At 47.2% G+C, this 27,474-nt stretch overlaps 1 protein-coding gene across 13 annotated transcripts in view; it reads right to left on the bottom strand.

Moving 5' to 3' along the window:
* The window catches only part of EPRS1 (glutamyl-prolyl-tRNA synthetase 1), a 1,752,234-nt gene that overhangs the window by 246,882 nt on the left and 1,477,878 nt on the right, over positions 1–27,474 (bottom strand). For all 13 annotated transcript variants that reach the window (XM_044061601.1, XM_044061548.1, XM_044061611.1 and 10 more), the window contains one exon: positions 25,536–25,709. In XM_044061601.1, the coding sequence (XP_043917536.1) occupies positions 25,536–25,709 (174 nt within the window). The remainder of the gene's footprint in view (positions 1–25,535; positions 25,710–27,474) is intronic.

Raw genomic sequence — 27,474 nt, forward strand, 5'->3', positions numbered from 1 at the left:
AGGACAGTCATACTGTCTGTGATTATTTTTAGGGTTCCTGGCAGGACAGAGGGCTTGAATGTTCAAAGGGCTAACAGCAGGGCTCTCATTCCTTGATGTTGATGTGGTTCAAAGGGCTAACAGCAGGGCTCTCATTCCTTGATGCTGATGTGGTCTTTTACCCTTAGAGTAGACCATTTTCCTTGTACTGTGAGGTGTTGTTGATTTATTTGTAACACTGCACCCCAAGCCCACATCTGAAGCATCTGTGGACAACTGTTGTAGCGGTGCTGGGATCTGAAGGTGGTTTCCCCAGGGTGGTCTGCATTGCAGATATCCACCATTGGATCTCCTTTTTTAGGCATAGGAGTAGTGGAAGTGTGGAGTCCAAGGGTTGGGAATGTTGGGTACATAGGTTTTTTTTTAACACCCACTGAATTTTGCGCATGTGGAGTCTTGCCAAAGGGCAGCATGGGTACAAGAGATGCCATGTGGCCTAACAATGTCAGGAATTCTGACAGGAAGGTTTGGGTAAGGATCCGATTGAAGAACAGACAGACTTCCTGAATTCTTTGGTTTGGGATGAAGGCCTTCATGCAGTCTGTGTGGAGTCTGCATCCCAGGAAAATCATGTCCCATGAGGGTGTCAGATTAAATTTTTCTACGTTTATTGTGAATCCCTGAAGAGGGAGGACGTTTGACCTGCTGTAGATGAAGGTGTAGGAATTGGTGGTCTTGATGCAGGATTAGTAGGTTGTCTAGGTATGGGTATATTTGTATACCCTGGGTCCTGCAATGGGCAATGAAGGGGGCTAGACACTTTATAAACACTCTTGGGGCAGTGGATAGACCAAAAGGCAATGCAGAGAATTGAAAATGACAGGAGCCTACTGAAAATCTGAGGTACCTCCTGTAATTCAGATGAGTGGGGATGTGCAGGTAGGCATCCTTGAGATCTAGAGCTATCATGAATGCCTGAGAGGGGATTAGAGGGAAGAGTACAGGTAAGGTGATCATTTTGGTGGGAGCATCAACCAAGTCATGTAATATTCTCTTTGGATGATGGAGAGGACCCATTTTCTTTTGTTAATCTCCACCAGGAGGGAAGGGAGACGGTGAGTCAAAGGGATAAGGGTGCTGCTGGATGCAGAAGGGGTGAGTCACTTGATTGCTCAGGCTGGCTCCGAAAGAGTGTGGTAGAGGATCTGGAGGGGAAGTTTTCTCGGCTGTCTACGTCCCTTTGCTTGTGGTGCTGAATGGTAGGGTTGCCTTCTAACAAAGGAGGGTTTCTGAGGAAAATTCCTATGATATCTAGGAACAGGGGACACCAAAAGGTGTTTGAGGTTTTGTAACTCTTACCCTTCCCTGAAAGGATTTTAGAAGCTCAGCAGAGGCTTGTCCGAAAAGGGCCTTATTGTCTAAGGGTGTATCCAGAAGTTTAGTTTGAACATCCATTGGGAGGGGCTGTAGCCATACCCAGGAGTAACATCAAAGGACTGATCCAGAAGCAGCAGCTTTGGATGTAGCTTCCACAGCATCATAGCCGCAGTTAATAGAGTGCCTGGCCACTTGGGATGCTGTGGATAACAATGAATTTCGCTGTGTTCTAATAGGGGAATTCTGGACCTCAGACAGAAGGGTGGAGGCTTTTGAAATGGTGTCAAGTACATACTTTGCCATGTGGTCTTGTAAAGGAACTGTGCGTCTTGGGGGACCCCGTAAAAATGATCAGGTTGTTTAGCTGCTGGAGATTGGGAGTCAGGAGACTGTGAGTGAGCTAGGAAGGAATCCTGAAAAGCAGGCAGTAAGGGAGGCACAACTAAGGGAGATGGCTGTTCCATCTGCAAAAGGTCAAAGTACCTTTTCTTGGATTCTGAATCCTCAGAGGCCTGCCACTTAAAATGTTCCCTCATGAGGGAAATAGTATCCCCAAAGTTGAATTTGTCTCCTAGGGATTCAGGAGAAATAGAGTCCTCCTCTTCTGGAGTAAAGAATTCCTTGGAGGATTCAATTTGTGTTTCACAGGAGAAGGACTCCTAAGAAGATGAATAATCTTCCTCAGACACATGGATTGGTTGAGGAGTGAGAGTAGGGGGAAGTTGCTGTGATTGTAATGCATGAAAGGCCTTAAACAGACTTTGAGAGAAAGATTCCCACCAGGCATCGGTGGTGGTTCAGAGTGCTTGGATTTCTGTTTCCTTTTCAAGGGGGTTGTAGAAGCAGTTAGAAGAGTAGCGGACGTCGGCCTAGAATGAATGGGAGGAGCAGGGGCTTCAGAGAACGCGAGCTGTGGTTCCCCTCTGCTATCAGACTGTGATGGCTGAATTACCTCAGCGGACGTACCTTCAGTATCCTGCACCCAGGCTTCCAATAAGGTTCCTGGGCCTGCCATGGAAACCGTCGTCTGAACGGACTCTGGGTCTTCAATCGCCTTGAGACCTTGATCGGATGCCTGAGGCGCAGCCTGGGACTTGGGCCTAGCTTTTTTCTCCTTCTTCCTAGGCAGCTCGTCGGAAGGGCCTACTCCTCCCCTCCATGCTTAACACCAAGCGTCTAAGTCGTTGGTTTTCAAGATAAAGATTCAAAGCTGCTAAACAGCTACATAGGGTCTTGGGGATGAACGACTTGCAGATTGAACAGGATTGTATGGTCGTGGGCCTTGCCTAGACAAAAACACACTTATTGTGTGTGTCCTTGTGAGAAATTTGTCTCCCACAAGCTCACTTCCCTTTCCTAGCTGACATGCAAGTCTAACTGTAAGCAAAATAAGTAAGAAAATCCCAACGGGCACTTATTTGTAATGGTCTAAAATGATAGTCAGGTCTTTAACGAACTGGAATACGGTCATCTGAAGAAATGCGATGCAGAAGTGGAACTGGCAAACGGATGTCCGATGATCACTGCGGCAGAAAAATTCTGATAAGGGTATGTGCAGACATCACTTTCCTCCGTGGTCTCTATCTACATAGCCATCCTACTGCCCCGGGACTGGCCTACATGCGAGTCTAAGGGTCTCAGATTAGGACACTCCTGGTCAAACCTCACAGGCACTACTGTATGCGGCAAAAAGTACAGCTGTGTACACTTACCATAAATGTAGATGTTCGAGTGTATTCACTGTTGTAGTCATTACATTTGGGTAATCTGCTGGCAGGTTGCCCTCAGTCGGCCTGAATTTCAAAGTCTTGGGTCCTGCGTCGGTTGCTGTCTTCTCTTCCATGACGTCAGGGGTATAAAACATACAGCCGACACCATTTTCTTTAGTTTTTCTTGCCCCCGATGTCAGGTGCCCCCAAAAAGGTAGCAATATTATATATATAAATCTTTATACATGCATCAATATAAACTTTACCTTCATATACAAGCAAATACACCACATAGGTTTTAGAAGATAGAGAAGGAAAGATAAACTGTAGAATGACAGGGGGATGGCGGGAGGGTAACCTGGACTGCAACAGTGAATACACTCGAACATCTACATTTATGGTAAGTGTACACAACTGTACTATGTTCTTCGTGTTTCACTGTTGCAGTCATTACATTTGGGTAGAATCCCAAAGCTATGGTTGGGAGGCTGGAGCTAAACAGCATTAGGTGTGGCTATAAGGCCCTGCAGCACTGCAGTGGCAAAGCCTGCCCTGGACTTAGAGTAGAGAGGCAAATGGTAATGCTTTGTAAAGGTGTGAACAGAACTCCAAGTAGCAGCATCTAGAATGTCTTTGGTTGGTACTCCTCTGAGAAAGGCTGCTGAAGTAGCTGCAGCTCTGGTGGAATGAGACCTAATGCCCTTGGGCACAGGTTTACCATGGTGTAAGTAGCAGAAATGCATGCAGTGGCTTATCCACTTTGAAATTGTCTGCTTTGAGATAGCCTTTCCTTCTGATCCTGCAGCATATGACACTAGCAATTGCTCAGTTTTTCTTTGAGCTTTTGTCCTGTTCAAGTAGAATCTTAGCTGTCTGTGTACGTCCATGGAATGCAGAATTCTCTCCCCTTTGTTCTGCTGATTTGGATAAAAAGTTGGCAGATGAATTGTTTGGTTAAGAGCCACACTGGAAACCACCTTAGGCATGAAAGTAGAATTTGTCCTCAGAGACGCCCTGTCCGGGTAAAATGTGATAAAAGGCTCTACAGCCATGAGGGCCTGTAGCTCTGAAACTCTTCTTGCTGAAGTAATTGCTAGTAGCAGAGCTGTCTTCCATGATAAGAACTTTATACCAGCGGTAGCAGCTGGTTCAAATGGAGGCAGGGTGAGCTTTTCCAACACATAATTGAGGTCCCATGCAGGTAATGGTGATCTTCTAGGAGGCCTTAGGTTTTTGGCTCCTCTAAGATACTGCTTTAGTAAAGGATGAGAAAAGATTGGTGGCTCTGTATTGTAATAAGCCGAAATGGCAGAGGCATGTATTTGGATAGATGAGAAAGATAGGCCTTTGTCAAGCATCTCAGTTAAGTATTGTAATATCTGAGGAATATGTGGTTCTGCTGTATCAGTTCCTTGTGCTTGATTCCAAGCACAGAATCTCTTCCATTTATCAGCATAAGATTTTCTAGTACTAGGCCTTCTGGCCTCCAAAATGACATCCATCACAGCTTTACTGAGAGGTGTCGTTCATATGATTACATGATTAGCCATGCTGCTAGGTTCAGAGTCTGTAGTTGATTGTGCAGGATCCGATTGCTTTGCTGGGACAGTAGTTGTGGTCTTTGAGGGAAGGTCCAAGCTGGGTATTGAGACAAGTTCCTTAGGATTGGGTACCAGTATTGGCGGGGCCAGTCCGGGGCAATTAATATCATCTTTGGCTTCTCTTGCCTGACTTTTAGGAGGACCTTGGGTAGAAGAGGCAGAGGAGGGGAAGGCGTAAACTGACAGGTTTTTCCAACTGAAGGATAGGGTGTCCACTTTCCATGCTTGTCTGTGATAAGTCCTTGCGCAGAATCTTTTCAATTGATAATTTTGAGGAGAGGCAAATAGATCTATGTCTGGGCTCCTCCATTTCTCTGTTATCATGCCGAATACTTGTGGATTTAGTTTCCACTCATGAGGATCCATAAGGTTTCTGCTTAAATCGTCTCCCAGAGTGTTCAAGCTCAATTCCTGCCAGGAAAACAGATGATTTATTTGGTAGGTCAAAGCTGTGTCCCACAGTGCCATGGCTAATCTGCACAGGGGGTATGAGTGTGTGCCCCCTTGCTTGTTTATATACCACATGACTGTGGTATTGTCCGTCTTTATCAGTAGTTGTCCTGGATGAAGTAAGTCCTTGAAGGCTGTTAGGGCATTTTGAATAGCTAGCATCTCTTTTTGGTTGATATGTAGATGCATTTGATTTGGTGCCCATATGCCCTGAATGCATCTTCCTGCCATGTGGGCCCCCCCATGCATAATCTGATGTGTCTGTTAAGGTTTGACTGGCAGGTGGTAGAGTGAAGGGCCGCCCCATGTTTTGGTGACAGGCCTTTGCCCACCATAGAAACTCCTGTTGCAGGCAGGGGATGAGAGGAATCATTGTTTCGAGATTGTTGGAATGTTGACTCCATAAACGTTTTAGGTACCACTGAAGTTTCCTCATATGCAGTCTTGCATATAGAATTGGTAGGATGCAGGATGCCATGAAGCCCAGAGCCTGCAGAATTTGTCTTGCAGAAGATTGGGTTTTTGTTGCCATCAGTTTGAAGTAAGTAGTCAGTTGCCTTTGTTTGTCTGGCATGAGGTAAGCCATCTGGGCAGTTGTATGCAAGCTTGCACCCAGGAATGTTATCTTTTGAGAGGGTACCAGTTGTGATTTCTTTTCATTTGTGTACCCTAGGCATGCTAGAAGCCTTTTCACAAACGCCAGGTGTCATAGAAGAGTGTCTTTGTTCTCTGGTTGAATGAGACAGTTGTCCAAGTAAGGATGTATTTGAATACTTCTTTGTCTGCAAAATGCAATTACTGGTGCCAGGCACTTTGTAAAGACCCTGGGCGCAGTAGATAAGCCAAAGGGCAGTGCAGAGAATTGGTAATGCATTAAGCCAGCCTTGAATCTGAGGTATCTTCTGCACGAGTGTCTTATTGGGACATGCAGGTATGCCTCTTTTAAGTCTAAAGTTACCAGCCAAGCATTCTTGCCCAGCATGGGCAGAAGCTGTTGCAAAGTGAGCATTTTGAATTTTGGAATGTCCAGGTATGTGTTCAAAATAGATAAATCCAGTATTGGCCGCCAGGCCTTGTCCTTTCTGGGTACCAAGAACAGTCTTGAGTAAAAACCTTGTCCTTATTCCTGTTCTGGTACTGTCTAAATGGCTCCCATATCCATGAGGGACGTAACCTGTTTCTGTGCCTCTGCCCATTGTTTTTTTGGCAGGTCTGGCCAACCATTTGTCATTGGCAAAGTGTGGAAATGGAATCTGTATCACTGTGATACGATGTTCAGTACCCACTTGTCCTGGGTTATTAATTGCCAAAAGATAAGTGCTTGGTGTAGGCAGAGGGAAGTCATTGGGATTGCTTTCTGTAGGTTTGCGCTTTATCTCCTCCAGATTTGGAGGTGGATGTGCCCCATTGCTTTGACCTGTACGAGTCTTGAGCCTGGTACCTGGAACCCTTAGGGCGTCTGGAGCTCTGTCTGACACAGGAAAGGACCAATTTTTTGTAGGACAGTGTCTACTGAATCTAGGTGGCTGCACTTGTAAGAAATCTTTAACAGTTTGCATAGACTTAGCTTTGTCTTCCATTTTCTTTAAAATCTCTTCTGCCTTAATACCAAACAGAGAATCCTGCTGTAAAGGTGCATCTAGCAATTTAGCTTTAACATGATCAGGCAAATTTTGTTCCTTTAACCAGGCATGCCTCCTAATCACAGATCCAGTAACTGCGGCCCTGCAGGAGGCCTCTAAAGAATCAAAACCACATTGCAAAGTATGCTTTCCAACTTGTTCAGCTGCATGCAGTAATTCCTGCTGCATGTAATAATTCCTGCAATTCCTTATTTTCTGCACATTCTGAAATCAACATCATTTTCTGTTTCAGCAATCCCATAACATGTTGTTGGTACTTGAGCATATGAAATTGACAGTTTAATGCCCTAACTGCCAAGGTTGCAGATATATAAACCTTTTTTCCCCATCTATCCAGCGCCCTTGAATTTCTGTCGGAGGGGGTGGGGTTTTTTGCTGTTGAGGCCTTAACTCCCTTTGGACCCTGTGAAAGGGTTTCAGGATCAGCTGCAGGGTTTCTAAATAAAAATTTATGAGAGTCAGGGACCCTGTAACACCTGTCAGGCTTACTGGGAGCCAGAGGTAAAGAGTCAGGGGTTAGGCTTGACTCCGAAAAAACATCATCCACAATGTCTAATACAGGGGGAATGGCTAAAGGCTTGAGGGAGAAGGAGGAAATCCCTGAGCCTCTTTTTTGATTCTGAGAAGTCTAGACTCGCCCAGTGAAAATGCTCCCTCAAAGTATGCAAGGTTTCTCCAAATGAATAATCCTCAGGAGGATATGCAGATGGAATAGACTCCTCAGCATCAGAATCCTCATAGGGAGGTAAAGATAATTCCTGATCAGAAGAGGAATCAGAAGAAATAGAAACCTGATCTGAAGATTCAGTCAGTGTCTTGCCTAGGCCTCTTATCTGGAGGGGAATGGGTACCCCTGATCAATGTAATAAGGTATTCAGCCATTTTGATCATGTTTTTTAGGCACAGAGGCCTGTGTTTGTGGCTCAGGCGTCTTTTTTTAGTTTTTGAAGGTGTCTTTGCCTTTGGTTTTGCAGCTTTCACTGGTTTGATATAAAAATGTTGAGGTCTGAATACACCCTCAGAAGCCGATGCCTGCTCAGTGGCTCCGGACTCATCCAAAGGAGATACATCCATCGGTCCAATACCTTGTGTATTTTGCGGCATGCCGGACTCCACATGGGTGTCAGTAGAGGCCTGCGACTCGAAGGTAGTGGGCATCAGGGGCTGCGAAAGCACCTCACTAAGTACCGGCGAACTGGCGACTGGCTTAGGAGAAGCTTGGTCGTCGGTTTTGGATCTCGACTGCCTTTCTCTGTCCTTTTCTTTGCGTTTTTTATGTACTCCGGTAGTCGGATTGCTATCCGATGACATCTCTGGGTAGTTAAATCTGTTTCCAAAACACTTAGATCCAAAAATATACTGACGCTTAATAGTGTGTTGGTTAAATCTAGCACAAAACCGACAACCAGGCACATTGTGATCAGGGCTTAGGCAAGGAGTACAGTATAAATGGAAATCCTTAGGAGGTATTTGCTTCTCACAAGTAATACAATTAACTTTTTCTGACATCGGTAAAAAGCAAGAAAAAAAGTTTCCCCAATGGGGTACTTAGCTTTATTGAAGACTTCGGTTCTGAAACTCAAACGCAAATATTTCAATAGTCGGCCAACCAGCACTTGCAAAATGCTTCTGCTTCGGGCACCGCGCGGCAAAAAAGACTAAAGAAAATGGCGTCGGCTGCATGTTTTATACCCCTGATGACCTGACGTCATGGAAGAGAAGACAGCAACTGACGCAGGACCCAAGACTTTGGAATTCAGGCCGACTGAGGGCAACCTGCCAGCAGATTACCCAAATGTAATGATTGCAACAGTGAAACACGAAGAACATCTATTCTGATGAGGGTATGTGTAGATGTCACTTTTATACCCAACGTCGGTTTATACTTCAACATCAGAACAGAAGGACATCGTTATAGTTTCCTCCGGGACTTCTGCCGAAAGAAGCACTGAGGACTCAGACTTGGACTTTGGGTTTTCACTGGCCTCGGGAGGTACGGCTGAAGTGGAGGGCGCAGCAGTCACTTCAGGCCTGCTCTTTTTGTCCTTCTTGACTGGGGGCTCTTCCGAGGGTTCCAATGTCAAGTCCATACAAGCGGTAAGGCATTTTAGTCTTTGGTTCTAAAGGTAAAGATTCAAAGTGGCTAAACGGCTTCTAAAGATTTTAGGGACAAAGGCCTGACACATACTACACTTGGTATTAGTCATGTTCTTGGCCTAGGCAGAAAAGTCATTGCTCATGTGAATCTTTGTGGAATTTGCCTTCCACACCTACACTTGCCCTTGTTACCTAACATGAAACCCAAAGCAGTAGCAAGAAAATATTAGAAAACCCCTACGGGGTACTTATCTGGAGTCGGATGTAGAAAAACGCTTCTTCCAATAAAGCGACGACCGGAGCTGGTACTCGCATAGGCAGCAGAAAAGTTCTGAGGAATATGCGTGCTGACATCCGCTTTATACCCGACGTCCATTTACAGCCAACGTCAGAGAAGAGGCGCAGGATGTTGAGCGCACCTTAATGGTAGCATTAAACTTTTGTATAACAGCCGGACATGCAAGAATTCACAGGAACAAACTCCCTGATGTCATGAATACAGTAGCATATGATAAGAAGGACCTCTACCCATTATCCCCAAAAAGTATCCCGAAAATGGATTAAGGACTGTGGTGGTGCTGCTACTGCTGGTGGAATTATCTTGGCTGCCTTAGCAGGGCCTGACAGTTGTTCATGGAGACCTCCCCAAGATCTGTACCCAACAGAAGTGCTTAAAAACAAAGGATGTCAACCATGCTGTCCCTTAAAGAAGCCCACCAACAGCCATCACAGTAGACAGCAGCTTAGTAAAACTTTTGGGTGTATAGCAAGGAGATGACTCTGTACTGAAAGTGGTCCACTCACAGCAGACAGACTCTCCTGTGCAAACCTTTGGTATTTAAGTGCCATATGGCATCCATCAACTCAAAGGGTATAATCCATAATCAGATGTACAAGATGACGTCCATAGGAAACTTGGACCGGAGTATCTTCCCAAAGGAGGAAGTATCTAGGAAGAATTATAGAGAGGGGCAGTCTCATTGTCTTTGCCCATCTCCAATACAAGGACCTCTGAATCATCACAATCGTCATCCTTTGACAATGAATGAGAGGGCAAAACTCCTACATCTGAAACAGTGGAATGACAAATGAAAGCTAGAAGTCAGAAAAAAAAGGCCCAAGCGGTAAGAGAAGCTTACTGGAGGCGGAACTCTGTTTAAACAGGTCTGTACAGGGACTAGTTCTGGCATTATACATTTCTCCTTAAGGGCAAACATCCACAACCATGAAGATGGGAGCACAAATTTCTGAGTCTGCTTACATCATAGGCTCAATGAGCATGACGTAACCCACTTAAAGTTTGCAAGAAGTTTTGGGGCATTTCAACAACTATGTGCCTTGACAAGAGCTGACACAAAGGAGGTGTAAAACCCTTTAATCCTAAATGCAGTGAATTTGAAAGGAAGATGTAAACACACACACACACACACACACACACACACACACACACACAAGCAGCTTTATCCTCCATTAAAAAATAAATCAAATGAATGCAGGCTTGACAGCAGCAAGGATGCTTTCACTTTTAACATTTTCTACTTCCTTAGACTTTATCAGGACATGGCTGTTGCTGTTCTGATAAGTAGTCACACAGACGGGTCCCAAAGACAAAAACAAACCATGCATGCAAAATATTTGGCCTGGCCACATAGCTCAAACAATTCCAAATGACCTTCACTAATATTCTCTTCCCTAGCTGAACAGTCATAGATGATACTGGGAGGAAGGAGGAATGACTCCTCTTACCTGAGTAGAAGTAAGAGCTTGCAAAAGGAAAAAGGCAAGCTGAAAGACCACACCACATGAGCAAGCTGACAAAGGTTTGCTCTGGACACACCAAGATGGAGGTAGAAGAGGTACAGAGATTTCAAAGACACACACCCACAGTTGTTGATGGAATACAACTCTTACGATCCCCTTTCACCATCAGCAGCTGGGCAACAGCTCAACCACCCATTAATAAAAAGGGAAGCTTGGGACTCAAAGGGTGTGAGGCTACTTTATCGTCAGACTTTGCAAGTGGAAGATGTCACTTTTTTATGGCCTCCAGTTTTCTTGGCATCATAGGTAGGCACTAGGCTATCTGCCCGAAGGCATTTATAAGCCTAGCCAGAATGTGTTGGCTTTCACCGCCCCCTTAGATTAGTTCACTGTGCCTCTGTCCAGCAGAGTCACTGAAGTGATCCCCGGGGTAAACTTTCTGTTTTCCATCCACTCATCAAGGTTTCTCTTGAAGAGTGCTAGCGAGGAGCTCTGCCTAATGTAGATTGGAATCTTGTTCCAAAGCATGGGAAGTCTCTGGGACAGGAATCTATCCCTCCAGCACGTCCTATTTATTGTTGTGGTGAGGTTTAGATCCCTAGAGCATGTGGCTCGAGGGGATAAGGTTTTCTTTAGGTGGAGCATGTCCATCAATTCTGGGTTGGACATGGCCTTGTATGTCAGGCAGAGATCACCTCTGAGCAGGAGGTATGCAACCGAGTACCGCTGGAGTTTCTTCAGTAGAGCTGCACAGGGCATCTGTTTGAGGCCAGTAATCCTCTTGGTGAGGTACTTCTGTGGTCTTTCCAGCTGTTGCAGGTGTCTTGTAAGGTACATCCCAAATGGGGCATTGTACTCTATGATGGGTGTGGTGAGTAGAGAGGCACAATTACCTCTTTTGATCTGGATGCAAACCCTTTTGTGATTAGGTGGGCCACACAGAAGGATTTTCTAACCACTTTGGCAATGTGATTATCAAATGAGAGATTACTATCTACTTGGGTCCCCAGATCCCTTATTACGTTTTCCGTATTAAGGGGGACTACCACCTATGTGGTAGTTTGTAGATACTTTGTTATTTCCAAAGGGAATAACTATGCACTTTTTGGCATTTAGCTTGAGGCTATGATTTTGACACCAGGTATCCGTCTCAGTGAGACCCTCTTAGAGGATGTCTGTCAGCTGATGTGTCAATTATAGCCCCTAGTTTGCAGTCGTCTGCGAACTTGGTCAGCCATAGTCCTCCTGTGCTTGTCTGTACCTCTGAGAAGTATATGCTGAACAGGAGGGGTCCTAGGACTGAGCCCTGGGGAATGCCACTTGTAACCGGTTTAGAGTCAGATCTGGCTCCCGCAATTCTCACCATGTGGGTTCTGTCCGTGAGCCAACTGACAACCCATCTTTTGACATAGGGGTTTATGTTCAGGCTGGTGACCTTGTCTATAATACCAGAATGGGGAATGGTGTCAAAGGCCTTTGCGAGGTCTAGGTAGGTGGTGTGTACCACCTTTCCCTCGTCTATAGCCTTGGTAACTGTCTCAAAGAAGTCCACCAGGTTTAGGAGGCATGATCTGCCCTTAAAGTCAAACTGGGTAGGGTCTAGTGTTTGGTGGTTCCCAATGTCTCTGTTAATGAATTCCATGATGATGCGCTCCACAGTCTTGCAGTCCAAGCTAGTCAGGCTTATAGGGCGATAGTTCCCGGAATCTGTTGTGGCTCCACCTTTGTGGAGGGGAATAACCGTTGCTGTGCATCACTCTATGGGTATGTAGCCTGTGGAGAGGCTGAGTTTGAACAGTGTGTTTAGGTGAGGGGATAGTTCGTCTTTGAGCTTGTGTAGGATGCAGCCTGGGACACCATCCGGTCCATTGATGCTGTGTTTCTGGCTTTGGAGAGGGCTGTTTTAACCAGAGTGTCTGTGATTTCAGGGGATCTACATTCTTCTGGTATGGTTATGGGCCCTTTTGGGGGTGAGAGGGAGGCGAAGTTTGCACTGAACCTGTCTGCCAGGATGTTGGCAATATCGGTTGGTTCAGTGTATTTTGTGCCATTATGCACCAACTCCGAGCAGATCCGAGCATTGCCACTTAGATTCTTGACATAGCTAAAGAATGCCTTGTGGTTATCTTTGGAGCCTTGGCAAGTTTTCTTTCAAAGCTCACCTTGGACGATTTTATGAGGGATTGTAGTTTCCTGCTGATACTGATCAGGGATGTCTTCCCTTCTTGGGATTTTACTCTTTTCTGTACTAGTTTCCTCCTTCTACTGTATAGTTTGTTTATGGCAGGGGTCCACCAGACTGGTTTCCTTTTCTTGGAGGAGTGAGTCTTGGTTTTGCTTGAGATGGCACGATCCATGCATTCCTGTAGGTGCCCGTAGAATGCATTACTAAAGGATTTTGCAGCTTGGACAGCGTTATCCTTTAGCATGGGGGCTTTGAAACTTTCCACCTTCGTCTTAAGTAACGTGAAGTTTGCTTTTGAAAAGTTTTTCACTGTGGTTTCCTTGTTCAGGGGTGGGGGCGGAATGTGGATATCCAAAGTGATTTGTTTATGGTCAGATCTAATCAGCGAGGGGTTGACCTCCGGTCGCCCATGCTGGTGATGACCAGGTCCAATATGTTGTCACCTCTGGTGGGAGTGGTGACCAGTTGTTCCAGGGCGTTTGAGTTTATAAATTCTAGGAAATGTTGGGCAAGGGAGTTAGTACTTGAGTAGTTCTCCCAGTTAATGTTTGGGTAGTTGAAATCACCCAATATTAGGGTGTTTGGTAGGACCTTTATGTTACCCAGTATTTCCAGAAATGCGGAATGGGGGTCCTGGGACATGGTGAGTGATCTGCAACAAGCTACAATTTGAATTGCAGTTTTGCCCGTTGTTAGTTGCACATGGATGATCTCTGAAGCATCATGCTGTGCCACTAACCTGGAGGTGTGGGTATCCTTGATGAATCTGGATACTCCCCCACCTTTTGTATTTCGGTCCGGGTTCTATGGCCGATATGTATGGTATGAGTTGTAGCCTGGTAGTGCTGGGGTGCTGAATGGGAGCCTTAAACCAGGTTTCTGTTACTGCACATATATCAGTTTTCTCCATACTGAGGAGTGCCTCGAGTGCGTGCATTTTGAGGTTTAGACTTCTGGCATTGAGTAGTATTACCCTCAGATTTTTGTTACTTGTGCAATTGACAGCGGTGGGTTTGTCTTTTGAGCCTTGCCTAAAAAAGGCACTATGGGGGTGGCAACAGCCTTGGCCAGTATTCGAAAGCCTAAGGGTGACAGGTGCAAGCCGTCTCTAGCGAAGCAGCGTGGCTTGTCGAGCACGTCATCCCAGGCAGACAGACACTGGATCCTCTTTGAATGACACCAGAAACTTAGCCAATTATTGAAATTGATAATTTTTTCTTTATACCGTGGTATCATTCTTGGTGAGGGCCGGATGCTACTCAGGGTCAGGGTCATACCGGCCTGGGCTACATGATCAGAGAGCTCTTCCATGTCTCTCTTCATGTAGTCCAGGGAGGTACAGCTCAGGTCATTCACATCAACACTGACAATGACAGAGTCATATTTGTACTTGTTCTGGAGTGACCTGAGTGCTTGTGTTATATGGCGGATCCTGGCACCCGACAGGCAGCTAACAGTAACCTTCGCCTTATTCAGCCTAGTGAGTGGGACGTCAGTGCGCCTGACTATAGAGTCACCTATTACTACTATGTTGGGTATGTTATTTTGCCTTGAGGGATGTGATTGCTTGGCACACTGGTTTTGTGAAGTATGTGTTTCATGGTTTGTGTTGGGGGGTGAAGGTTGCTTGGATGTCTGCTTTGGGGGGCTCTTGTTGCTTTTGCAGATTTTTATTTAGAGCCTCCGAGTACGTTTTTGTGTATTTATGTGTGTTTTTTGCCAGGGGTATAAAAGAGGCAGCCGACGCCATTTTCTTCAGTTTTTCTTGCCCCAGATGTCAGGTGCCCCCAGAAGGAAGGCAAACATAATGTAATGCAAAGATGCAATGTTGATAAATCAAAAACAGTAGTTGCAAGCAAATACACCATAAAAGAATACCCCAAAAAGGTTATATGAGAAGTATTTGTCATAAGGCCTGTCCTAAGAGGGGTTGGAGGGAGGGAAACCTGGACTGCAGCTGTATGAGCACTCGAACATCTACATTTATGGTAGGTACAAAACTGTACTATGTTCATCGTGCATACAGCTGCAGTCATAACAGATGGGTAGAATCCCAAAGCTAAGTAAGGGTGGCAGGCACTAAGTGGAACTAGGAGGGGCTAGGATGCCCTGCAGGACTACTGTGGCAAAGCCCGCTCTAGATTTTGAGTATAGTGGGAGGTGATAGTGCTTGGAGAAAGTGTGCACTGAACTCCAGGTGGCTGCTTCCAAAATGTCCTTGGTAGGGACCCCCCTGAGGAAGGCCGCAGAGGTAGCTGTGGCTCTGGTGGAGTGGGGTCTGATGCATGCAGGCACAGTTTTTCCATGAAATGAGTAACAAAAGCGTATGCAGTGGGCTATCCATTTTGAAATTGTCTGTTTGGAAATAGCCTTTCCCTGAGCACTTACAGCATAGGACACAAACAGTTGCTCAGATTTCCTGAATGGCTTTGTTCTGTCCAAGTAGTAACGTAGTTGTCTGTGAATGTCCAAGGAATGTAGTAGTCTTTCCCCTTTGTTTTGTGGATTAGGATAAAAGGTAGGTAAGTGGATAGTCTGATTCAAAGCTACACTGGATACTACCTTTGGCATAAAGGTAGGAGTGGTTCGTAAGGAAACTCTGTCCTGATGGAAAATGATGAATGGTTGCACAGCCATGAGGGCCTGTAGCTCCGAAACCCTGCGTGCTGAGGTGATAGCCAGAAGAAAGGCCGTTTTCCATGACAAGTACTGTAACTCTGTTGAAGAAGCTGGCTCGAAGGGAGGAAGGGTCAGCTTTTCCAATACGTAGTTGAGGTCCCAAGCAGGGACTGGTGGTTTCCTTGGGGGTTTTAAATTCTTTGCCCCTCTGAGGAACTGCCTTAAGAGAGGGTGAGAGAATAATGGAGGATCTGTGTTGTATTGTGCAGAGATGGCTGAAGCGTGGATCTTGATGGAGGAGAAGGAAAGTCCATTGTTTAACATCTCAGCTAGGTACTGTAAAATTTGAGGTATATTTATTACCCAAGGATTCTGTCCCTTTTCGAGATTCCAGACATAAAATAGTTTCCATTTGGTGGAGTAAGCCTTTCTAGTACAAGGTCTTCTGGCCTCCAAGATGACATCCTGCACCTCCTTGGAGAGGAGAAACTGTTGGGAATTCAAGGGATTCTCCATGCAGCTAGATTTAGAGTTTTGAGATGGCTGTGAAGGGTCTTGTAGTTGTGCTGGGACAACAGAAGAGGGACTAGAGATAGGATCCATGGTGGGGAATGTGTCAGGCTCTTCAGGAGCGGATACCAGTGTTGCCTTGGCCAGTCTGGAGCAATGAAAATCATTTTCGGCCTCTCTGCTCTGGCTTTTAATAGGACTTTGGGCAGCAGAGGAAGAGGCGGGAAGGCATAGACTGTCAATGTTGCCCAATTGAAGGAAAGTGCGTCCACTTTCCAGGCCTGTGGATGATAGGTCCTTGAACAAAATTTTTTCAACTGGCAATTTCTGTGGGTAGCAAAGAGATCTATGTCTGGCTGTCCCCATGCCTGAGTTATCTTTGTGAAAATTTGAGGATGCAACTTCCATTCGTGTGGATCTGTCACATTTCTGCTTAGGTTGTCTGCCAGTGTGTTTTCCTTCCCTGGCAGGAATTGTGCCTGTAGTTGAATTTTCAATTCCAGTGCTGTGTTCCATAGGGTCATGGCTTGCCTGCACAGGGGGTATGAATGAGTTCCCCCCTGTTTGTTTATGTACCACATCACTGTGGTGTTGTCTGTCCTTATCAATAGCTGGCCTGGATGCAGTAGGTCTTTGAAGGTCATAATAGCCTTTTGCACGGCTAGCATTTCCTTTTGGTTGATGTGGAGGTGCTTCTCTTTTCGGGTCCATTTTCCCTGAATGCACTGATCTGTCATGTGTGCTCCCCAGGCGTAATCTGAGGCATCTGTTGTGATGATTTGAGTTGCTTGAGGTACACAGAAAGGAAGACCTGTGTTTCTTTGGCAAGCTTGAGCCCACCACAAAAATTCCTTTTGAAGGCATGGAATGAGTGGGATAATTGTTTCCAAGCTGTGGCTGTGTTGAGACCATAAGTTTTTCTGGTACCATTGAAGTTTCCTCATATGCAGCTTTGCACATGGGATTAGTAGGATGCAAGATCCCATGAATCCCAGAGCCTGCAGGATTTTCCTTGCAGTTAGCCTGGTGTAAGTTGCCATTTTTCTGAAGTATTGAGACAGCTGCCCTTGCTTGTCTGGCGTGAGGTAGGCCATCTGGGTGGTTGAATCCAAGCTGGCACCCAGGAAAATTATTTGTTGAGAGGGTATTAGTTTTGATTTCTTTTTGTTGACTGTGTATCCCAGGAAGTTCAACAGCTTTATTACAAACGACAGGTGCTGCAGTAGTATGTCCTTGCTGTCCGCTTGGATGAGGCAGTCATCCAGATATGGGTAGATTTGTATCCCTTGTAGTCTGCAGAAGGTGATTACTGATGCCAGGCATTTCGTAAACACTCTGGGTGCAGTAGATAAGCCAAAGGGCAATGCAGAGAATTGGTAATGGGTTGAACCTGCAAGAAATCTGAGGTATCTTCTGCAATCTTGTCTGATAAGGACATGCAGGTATGCCTCCTTGAGGTCCAATGTTACTAGCCAAGACTCCTTGCCCAGCATGGGAAGAAGCTGCTGTAATGTGAGCATCTTGAATTTTGGCACCTGTAGATATGTGTTTAGGATGGATAGGTCTAAGATAGGTCTCCAATCTTTGTCTTTCCTCGGTACCAGGAATAGTCTGGAATAAAACCCTTGACCTTGTTCTTTTGCAGGTACCTCTTGAATTGCTTTCATGTCTATGAGAGCTGAAACTTGTTTTGTGCCTCTGCCCTTTGATTTTGTGGCAGGTTTGGCATGCCTCTCATTTTGGAAGGGTGTGAAAGTGGAACCTGTAGCCTCTGTCTATAATGTCCAGAATCCATTTGTCTTTTGTTACAATATGCCAATTTTTTGAGAATAATGTCAATTTTCCGCCCAAGGGTGCTGCCATTAAAGCTTTGCTTGGCAGGAGTAGGGGGAAGTCATTGTGTCTGTTTTCTAAAAGACTGTGATCTATCTTCTCCACCTCTTGGGGTTGGTGCTTGCCACTGTCTGGCTCTGAAGGATCCTTGAGGTTGCCCTCTGCCCCTTGGGCGCCTGTATCTGCCCCTTTTGAGGTCTGTCCGTGGCTGGAAAGGACCAATTTTTTGAAGGCCAGTTTCTGCTGAAACGTGGAGGCTGTACCTGCAGGAAATCTTTCACTGTTTGCATTGATTTCGCTTTTTTCTCCATTTTCTTTAGCACCTCCTCAGCTTTAACACCAAACAATACATCTTTTTGAAGAGGAGCATCTAATAATTTAGCTTTGACATGATCTGGTAAGGTTTGCTCTTTGAGCCAAGCATGCCTACGTATAACAGACCCCGTAACAGCAGCTCTACATGAGGCCTCTAAAGCATCAAAACCACACTGCAAGGTACGTTTACCTACTTGCTCTGCACCATGCAACAAATCCTGCAACTCTTTTAAATCTGGTTGTTCTGGTTGTGCCATCTTGCTTTTCAGCTGAGATATCAAAAACTGTTGATACTTTAACATATGGAACTGACAGTTTAATGCCCTCATGGTTAAAGTGGCCGAGGTGTACACCTTTCCCCCCACCCTTCTAGAGCTCTGGAATCTCTCTCTGAAGGTAATGGATTTTTAGCAGTAGACGCCTTAATTCCCTTGGGACCCTGTGAAATTGTTTCTGGGTCAGCAGTATGGCTTTTATATAGGAACTGGTGAGAATCAGGAACCCGGTAATACCTGTCCGGTTTAACAGGAGCTGGGGGCAAAGAATCAGGATTAAGGCTGGCTTCTGTGTACACATCATCCAATATATCTAAAACAGGAGGGATAGCCAGAGGCCTATGCTGGGGAAGCAGAAGAAATTCCCTGAGCCTTTTCTTGGAATCTGAATAATCTTGGCCTTCCAAGTGAAAGTGTTCCCTCAATGTATGCAGGGTTTTCCCAAAAGAGAAGTCCTCAGGGGGGGAGACCGAGGGAATAGACTCCTCTGCATCAGAGTCTTCGAATGGAGAATAGGCATAATCCCTGTTCCTCAGATAGTTCTGAGGTAATAGAAGCTTGATCTGAGGAAGGGTAGTCTTCCTCTAATCTGAGCCTTTTGTCAGAGGGGGGATGAGAACCCCTGATAAGAGTAATCAAATCCTCAGCCACTTTAAGCATCTGTTTTTTAGGCATGGTGCCTTGAGAGGGGGACTGAGGAACCTGTTTTTTGGTTTTCATGGCTGCTTTAGATTTAGTGAAGGCTTTAATAGAGAAGGAGGAAGGCCTGAAGACCCCTTGAGAAATGGTAGGCCTGTCTAAATTCTGAGTTTCCCCGCCAGGAGTGGCGTCGGGATCTGTAGTAGGAATGGGGGCCGAGGAGCCTGCGACCTCGGGTACTGAAGACACCGGTAATGCATTGTCATCAGTACTCAGGGGCTGCGTAGGCGCCTCGCTGAGTACCGGAGAACCAGTAGTCTGCCTTAGCATGGTTTCAGTAGGTGGTGCGGACCTTGTATGTTGGTCCTTACCTTTGCGTTTTTTGCTCAAAACTGGAGTCTGAGTATCCGATGACATAATATAATAAAATTTTTTGCCAAAAAAGTGAAGGGCGAACTCCGCCCGATGCTTAATAGTGTGCTTATTGAATCTAGCACAAAAACGGCAGGTCGAGACGTCGTGGTCTGGGCCTAAGCAAGGTATACAGAAAGAGTGAAAATCCTTATGCGGTATTTGCTTCCCACATGAAATGCAATTATTAACTTTGTCTGACATCGGTCTGAGGCAAGAAAAGTTTCCCCAACGGGGTACTTAGCTTTCAAGAAGCCTTCGGCTGAAATCCTTTCATAAATCTCAGGAGCTGGCCGACCGGCACTTGCGAACTGCTTCTGCTTCGGGCACCGCACGGCAAGAAAGACTGAAGAAAATGGCGTCGGCTGCCTCTTTTATACCCCTGGCGCACTGACGTCAGGGAAGAAGCGACGACAACTGACGCCGGACCTAGACTTTGGAATTCGGCCGACCGAGGACCCGCCTGACGGCAGGATAACCCATCTGTTATGACTGCAGCTGTATGCACGATGAACATCGCTGCAGAGATAGCTATGGATCGGGTTGAATGAGCATGGATTCCCAAAGGTACTGGTTTGTTTGAAGCTAAACAGGCCTGAATGATGCATTGTGAAACCGAGTTGGCTAATGTAACTTTGGTAATAGGTTTACCTAAAGAAGACTTGGCAAAGGACACAAACAATTGATCAGATTTGCGGTTGGTTGCTGTCCTGTGCAAATAAAAACGCAGTTGTCTATGTACATCCAATTTGTGTAATGTGTATTCCCCTTTGTTCTGGAAATTGGGGAAAAACACTGCCAAATTAATAGACTGATTAATATTCGACTCAGAGGCTACTTTAGAGAGGAAGGAAGGATTAGTCCTGAGAGAAACTCTGTCCTTATGAAATATTAGGTAAGGGGGTTTCATACAGAGGGCTTGAAGCTCAGACACTCTCCTGGCTGAAGTTATTGCAATCAGGAAGGCTGTTTTGCAAGATAAAAATTTAAACTGAGCAGAAGCAGCCGGTTCGAAAGGAGGGCCCGTCAAAGCCTGTAGGACCAATGTTAAGTCCCATGGTGGGACCGCAGACTTAACTGGAGGTTTTAACAGAAAGGCGCCTTTTAAAAAAGTTTTGCAAATCCTGGTGGAAGCCAGTGATCCTACATCATCCCCAACATGAAAATGAGAGATGGCTGCCAACTGTACTTTAACCGTAGATGCACTGGCTCCCTGATGAAAGATATGGGACAGAAAATCAAGAATCGTTGGAATAGGGACAGTAAAGGGATCTAAGCCCCTGTCTTTGGCCCAGATGGAAAAACGTTTCCATTTACTACTGTAGATTTTTCTGGTAGATGGTTTGTGTGCTGCTACCAGAATAGCTTTCACTGGTGACGAGCTACCAGGAGTCCTTGCTATCAGCGGAACTGGATCAGCCAAGCCGTGAGCTTGAGGTCACCCAGGTTTGGGGGATGTAATCCCGCAGGATGAGAAATTAGATCCGGAATGGGATCTAAGATCCAAGGAGGAACTACACTGTGAGACCGCAGGTAAGGGAACCAGATCTGGAGAGGCCAGAATGGGGCTATGAGGATTATCTTGCTCCCCAACCGATGGGCTTTCTGCAGGAACTTCGTCATGAGCGGAAGCGAGGGATAAGCATAAAGGAGACCGGGGGGCCAAGCATGAACCAGAGCGTCTCTGGGGCTCTCCCCTATGGGGGAATTAGAGCAAAAAATTCGCTGCATTTTGTGTTTGACGGAGAAGCAAAAAGATCGCAGCAAGGTAGACCTCATTTGAGGAAGATTTGTTTCGCTACTAACGGGTTTAGAGACCACTCGTACGGTGTGAGGATCAAGCGACTTAGTTTGTCCGCTAGGATGTTGGTCCGGTCCGGAATGTGCGTTGCTACCAGAAAACGGTTGGTGGAGATCGCCCATTCCCAAACTCTCATAGCCTCTCGGCAAAGGGGATAAGATCTGGTTCCTCCCTGTTTGCTGATGTACCAGACTACAGCCATGTTGTCTGTCTGAATTGCAACAGTTCCCGGAGGAAGAAGGTCTTGTAGGGCTTGCAACGCCAGAAGCACCGCCCTCATCTCCAGAACACTGATATGCAGAACGGTCTCTGAGGGAGTCCACGTGCCTTGGACGTTTCTGCCCATAGCATGCCCGCCCCCCCCACCCGAGGCGAAAAACATCCGTGGTCAACGTGGCTTGGGGCTGAGGCATGACAAACGGTCTCCCCTCTTGCAGCTCCTGGGAGTGAAGCCACCAGAGAAGGGAGTCCTTGCAAACCCTGCTCAAGGGAACCGGGATGTTCAAGGGGTGCAGTAAAAGTGACCACTGGACCTGAAGAGTCCACTGAAGAATTCTCATGTGCGATCGCGCAAAGGGCGACAGACCAATGGCTGCCGCCATGGAGCCCAAAGCTCTCAGGACTAATTCCGCCGGTGGGGCTGGGGACTGGATAACTGCCAAAACATGAAGGGACAAGCTGTACAACCTGTCTGTTTTTAGAAAGGCCTTGGAGTGGTGTGTATCTATCTTGGCCCCTATAAATTCCAGAACCTGCACAGGATGAAGGAACGATTTTTGAAGATTTACAGTAATACCCAGACGCTGAGTAAGAGCTAGGGTATAATCCCCGGCAGAGCAGAGCTGATGCCTGGTGGAGGCAGTGAGGAGCCAGTCGTCCAGGTACGGAAAGACCCGAATGCCCTGAAGTCTCAGGTGGGCTGCGACCACTGCCATGGCCTTGGTGAACACCCTGGGGGCTGAGGTGAGGCCGAACGGAAGAGCCCTGAACTGATAGTGACTGGCTCCCAGCCGAAAGCAAAGGAACCTCCTGGATTATCTGTCCATTAGAATGTGGTAGTATGCATCCTTGAGGTCTATGCAGCACATCCAGTCATTCTCCTGTAGGAAGGGGAGAATAGATTGCAGAGTGACCAACCGGAATTTCTCTTTGGGAATGAACAGGTTTAGAGATGAGAGGTCTAGGATAGGCCTCAAGTCCCCCGTCTTTTTTGGCACTAAAAAGAACCTGGAGTAATTTCCCAATCCGGACTGGACTGGGGGGACATGCTGGATGGCTCTTTTTTCTAATAGCTTCGAAATTTCTGAAGCTGCCGCCTCGCTTTGATCAGGTGGGACATCGGGGAGATGTTTCATAGGAGGGGGAAGACTCAGAAAGGGAATGGAATAACCTCTGGATATAATTCGGAGCACCCACCGATCCGTAGGAATGGACTCCCAAGTTTGGAGGTGCTCTGACAGACGCCCCCCCCCCCCGACTGCTTCCAGAGAGGGACAGTCGGGTAAGCCCTCAGGGCTGTTGCGCGGGCCTCTCCGAGAAAGGTTCTCGAGACCCGAGATTCCTCGGCCCCCCTCTGCCTCTGGGTCGGCATCCACCTTGTCCTCCTCTGCCTCTGAAGGACAAGGGGTCCGAAGCAGGACGGGACTGCTGTGATTTCTGGAACCACATCTTCTTTTGTCCCCTCTGGTTCCTCGAGAAGGACCGTTGGGGATTAGAGAAGCGGATCCCGATGGTAGACAGCTTCTTCCAGTCTCTCACTTTGGACCAGCGTGTCGCGGACGGTCTTGCCAAAGAGCGTAGAACCGTCAAAGGGCGCGTTCGCGAAGGACGCCTTGAAGGGTTCCGCAAAATCGCAAAGGCGGAGCCAGGCATGGCGCCGCAGAGCGATGCCTGCTCCGCTGGCTCTAGCTGCTCCCTCCGTGGCATGGCAGAGTAGCCGCATAGATGTGTTAGTAATAGATTTCAGAGTGGCCATGCGAGCTGAGAAGGTGCGTTTGTCCTCGGCCGCCATGGACTCCGGGGGGGCTCCAGCATATTCCTTAATCAAGTCTCGGAGTCTGACGACGTGTGCCATATAGTTCAGCGCCCTTACAGAGAAGGTAGCTGAAGCAAACATCCGCTTTCCAATGCGGTCCAATGTCCGAAATTCCTTATCTGGAGGGTGGACCAAGGAACTCTCCTGCGCTAGCTCCTTCTTGGTGGCAGCCGCCACCACCATGGCATCCACTGGAGAACCTTAAGACCATGCCAGCCTATCAGAAGGGGGACTAAGTATCGTGTCTGGTTGTCTGGGAATTGGCTCCACGGTGTCCGGCTGCTTCCAAGCCCTGGTGGTAATTAAGTCCACCAGGGGGTCAGCCGGGGGGGACACCCAAGAAGTAGACGGGCCTGCATCAAACGCCTCCTGGAACACAGACTCGTCCGAGGAAGGTTTTTGGGCAGACCACCACCCTCTGATTCGCAACATCTCCATGATGTCTCCAAAGGAGACAACCTCAAGGGGTGACCTTGGGGAACCTTCCCCTTCCTCCAAGTCTGTGTCCTCTGTGAGGGACTCAGGGGAGTCCAGGTGCCTCCTTTTGCACTTCTGTTTGTGAGGAACCTCCTTGGTGGGGCTATCCAAGGAGGGCTCACCCACGGGGTCTTGTTCCTCTAAGGGAACGAACTGGAGTGCGATGCAGGCTGTCCCTGTGGCCAGATGACAGAGGACAGGCCCAAATGCGCAGGGGTGATGGATGGATCCGCAGCCTGGACTGGGGATCTGGAAGTCCTCGACAGCACCCTCTCCATTACATCAAACGCCGAGGGCGAACCGCTCTCCCCAGGCTCTGAAAGCAGCCCCCTCGGCTCCGATGCAGGGATCGGCGTCGGAGCCAAAGCGGTCGGACCCGAGAGGGAAGTGTGCTCTGACCTAAACGGCACCGAAGACACAGTTCCCCCCACGGATCCAACGCTCGGCTCTCGGCCCTGAGAGCTGGGATCCGACATGCTCGAGGGCATAGTCGGCGTCGAAGTAATCAAGACTGTCGGCGCCGACGGTTCCCCGGGTCTGAAACGGCACGGATCCGAAGACTCCGAAACCCTAAACCGGGTCAGAGAAGGAGAGATCGGGGTAAAGAAAGGGGCTGAGCTCCCCCCCATAGGGGGGGGAGGCTGGAGCACCCCCATCTGCATTTGAGCCTGCAGGAAACGACATCATCCGGTCCAAATCAGCGTCGGTCAAGCTTCTGGTAGATCTGGAGGAGGTCGTAGAGGCGGGCCTGGAGGGCCGCCTCGAGGACCTCGAGGGAGACCAGTACTCCTCCTCCGGCTCCGGGGAAAAGCAAGGAGAACGGAGCAGAGAATGAGAAGAACCAGAGGCTCTCTTAGCGGGACTAGCTACCTTCACTGGCAGGGCTGAGGGATGAGACTCAGCCCGCCTTTTATGCCTGTGCCGGTCCTTATCTCTCCTTTTTTCTTTTGAAGAGGAAGAAGAGTCCTCCTCACCCTGAGAAGCAGAGGGAGTTTGAGTCCCCAACAACGGCGGGGGATTGGAAGGCACGGGAGCCACAGCTGCGATCAGTGCCTTAGAGGGAGAGGAGGAAGAAGAATCCGGGGGCAACAATCCCGCCAGGATTAGCTTGTTCCTCCTATCCCTGATAGCCCGGGGGTTGAAAGCTGCACAAACCTGTCAGCTGGTGGATAAATGGGCCACCCCCAGGCAAATAACGCACTGAGTGTGGCCATCGGCTGGGGACAGCTTATGACCACACTCAGTGCATTTAGAAAAAATGGCTTTAGGCCCTTCAGCCATCACACCACACACTCACGCACTAGGGAGAGGGAATTGAAGTAAATCTGAAATAAAATTACCACAACAAAAATACGCTAAATATATTAGCCGATAAAGGGGGCTAAACAATACACACACACCAAAGTAAATTTGATTTTTAAAGGTATTTTTTAAACTGGAAAACTCTCACCCACACCTAAGAGCTCGTCTCTAGAAGCTGCTATAAGCCGTGGTAAACTAGATCTGAGGATGGGGGATGTGTAGCAGGGGATTATGGGTAGGGGGAGGAGATAGGAGCTCGGATCTTTTAGCTAGGTAAAGCTGCTGGCTCGGATCCGAGGATGGATCCGATACCCACAGGTTTCAGACCAAATGAAGTTAACTACTTCAGATCTTAAGTTTTACTCACAGCATTTGTAAGACAGCTTTGTCAAGGATGCAGACAAATGAAGATAAAGCATGCAAATGCAACAGCAGTTTTCTTCATTCTTCTACTGGATTAAGAACTTGAATCAAGTACAATGGATGGTTTAAAAATGAGTTTAAAAACCCTCTTACCTTTAACTCCCAGTGATTAAACTTCCACCCAGGAGAATAGTTGTCTCTTAGGTCAGCCTGAGTCCGGACTCCAGCATTAAGTAGCCTCTGAAGGTACTGATTGCATTTGTTCATAAGGGCTTCTTTGTCTTCTTCAGAAAGTGCATTTGTAATACCACAAGGAATAATTATGACCTGTAAAATGAGATTTTTCGTTAAAATAAGCTGCACAACAAAACATTACTCTAACTTCCCCATACAGAAGCAGCACATAATGCAATTTAAGTAAAATTGTAAAAAGCTTTGGCTCAGACCATTACTTATTCATCAATGATTTACAATTACACACAAAACTTCACCAACTGACATCCTTCAGCAAATACCTGACCCTTTAATAGAGCCAACAATATCCATTTTGAAATGGTCTGTTTGGAGATAGGCTTCGCCTCTTTCCCTGGAGCAAAGCCAACCAACAGTTGAATGAGGGATTAGCCCCGAGAGACACCCTGTCTGCATGGAAGATAATGAAGGGTTCAGTGGCCATGAGTGCTTGACGTTCTGACACCCTCCTAGCTGAAGTAATAGCCGAGAGGAAGGCAATCTTCCAGGAAGGATGTTTTAGATCTGCTGACGCAGCTGGGTCGAAGGGTGGCAATGTCAGTTTTTTTCAGACATAGTTCAGGTACCAGGCTGGAGTGGGTGCCCTTATAGGAGGCCTAATGTTAGATACACCTCTGAGGAATTGCTTAATCAAAGGGTGAGAGAAGACAGGCTGTTCAGCATGAAAGTGTGCTGAAATGGCTGAGGCGTGGATTTTAATGGAGGAAAAGGAGAGGCCCTTGTTAAGCAGCTCCACTAGGTAGTCCCGAATAAGTGGGAGGGACGGCTGGAAACTGCTGTGACCTTTTGATAGGCACCAGGAGTTGAATCTTTTCCATTTCTCTGAGTAAGATTTCCTGGTGCTGGGCCTTCTGGCTTTCTTAATAATGTCTAGGACCTGTTTGCTCAACTGTGGGTTATCCCTGGTTCCTGGGGGTAAGACATGCATGAAAGTTCGTGTGTGTGTGCAGGTTTGGATGCAGACTCTCTCATCTGGCTTGTGTCAGGAGGTCTACAGTTAAAGGTAGGGGTCGGAAAGTCTCCTTGGTCAGGCTGATCAGCAAGGGGTACCAATGTTGCATGGTGATATAAGGATGGCTTCTGGCCCTTCCTGCCTTATTTTGAGCACTACCCTTGGGAGTAAGGGCGGGGGGGGCGCATAAATGAAGAGATTGATCCACTGGAATGAGAGGGCATCCACTTTCCAAGCTAGAGGGTGGAACTTCCTGATGCAGAATTTGTGCAGCTGACTGTTGTGTTGTGATAAGAAGAGGTCCACCTCTGGTGTCCCCCAGGCCTGGGTGATTTGGAGGAATGTCCCCTTTTGGAGTTTCCACTCGGGGTCTAAGCAGTTTCTGCTTAGATGGTCTGCTAGGATGTTGTTTACTCCTGGGATGTACTGGACTATCAGGTGTAGGCCCAAGGAAGAGGCTGTCTGCCAGAGGCTCATCATGGCTAGTCGGCAGAGAGGATAGGAGTGCCCCCCCCCACTTGTTGATGTACCACAAGACTGTGGGGTATTGTCTGTTTTTATGAGGAGGACTCCTGGTTTAAGGTGGTCTTGGAAGGATGTGATAGCCTTGTGAACTGCCATCATTTCCTTTAGGTTGATGTGCCAGTGAAGGTGCCTGAGGTCCAAAGAGCCTTGGGTGCACCAGGTGTCTAAATGAGTGGTCCAAGCTAGGTCTAAGGTCTAAGGCATCTGTGGTGATGGTCTGGCCTTGAGGAAGGAAGATGAAGGGAAGGCCCTTGTTCTGAGTGCAGGCCTCTGCCCACCAAAGAAACTCGTTTCTTATGCATGGAATGAGGGGGAGAGTGGTCTCCATAGACTGAGAGTTGGCACCAAAGGCCCTTTAGGTAC

The sequence above is a fragment of the Protopterus annectens genome, chromosome 1.part0 (assembly GCF_019279795.1).
Source record: "Protopterus annectens isolate FY-2018-M chromosome 1.part0, PAN1.0, whole genome shotgun sequence".
NCBI lineage: Eukaryota > Metazoa > Chordata > Ceratodontiformes > Protopteridae > Protopterus > Protopterus annectens.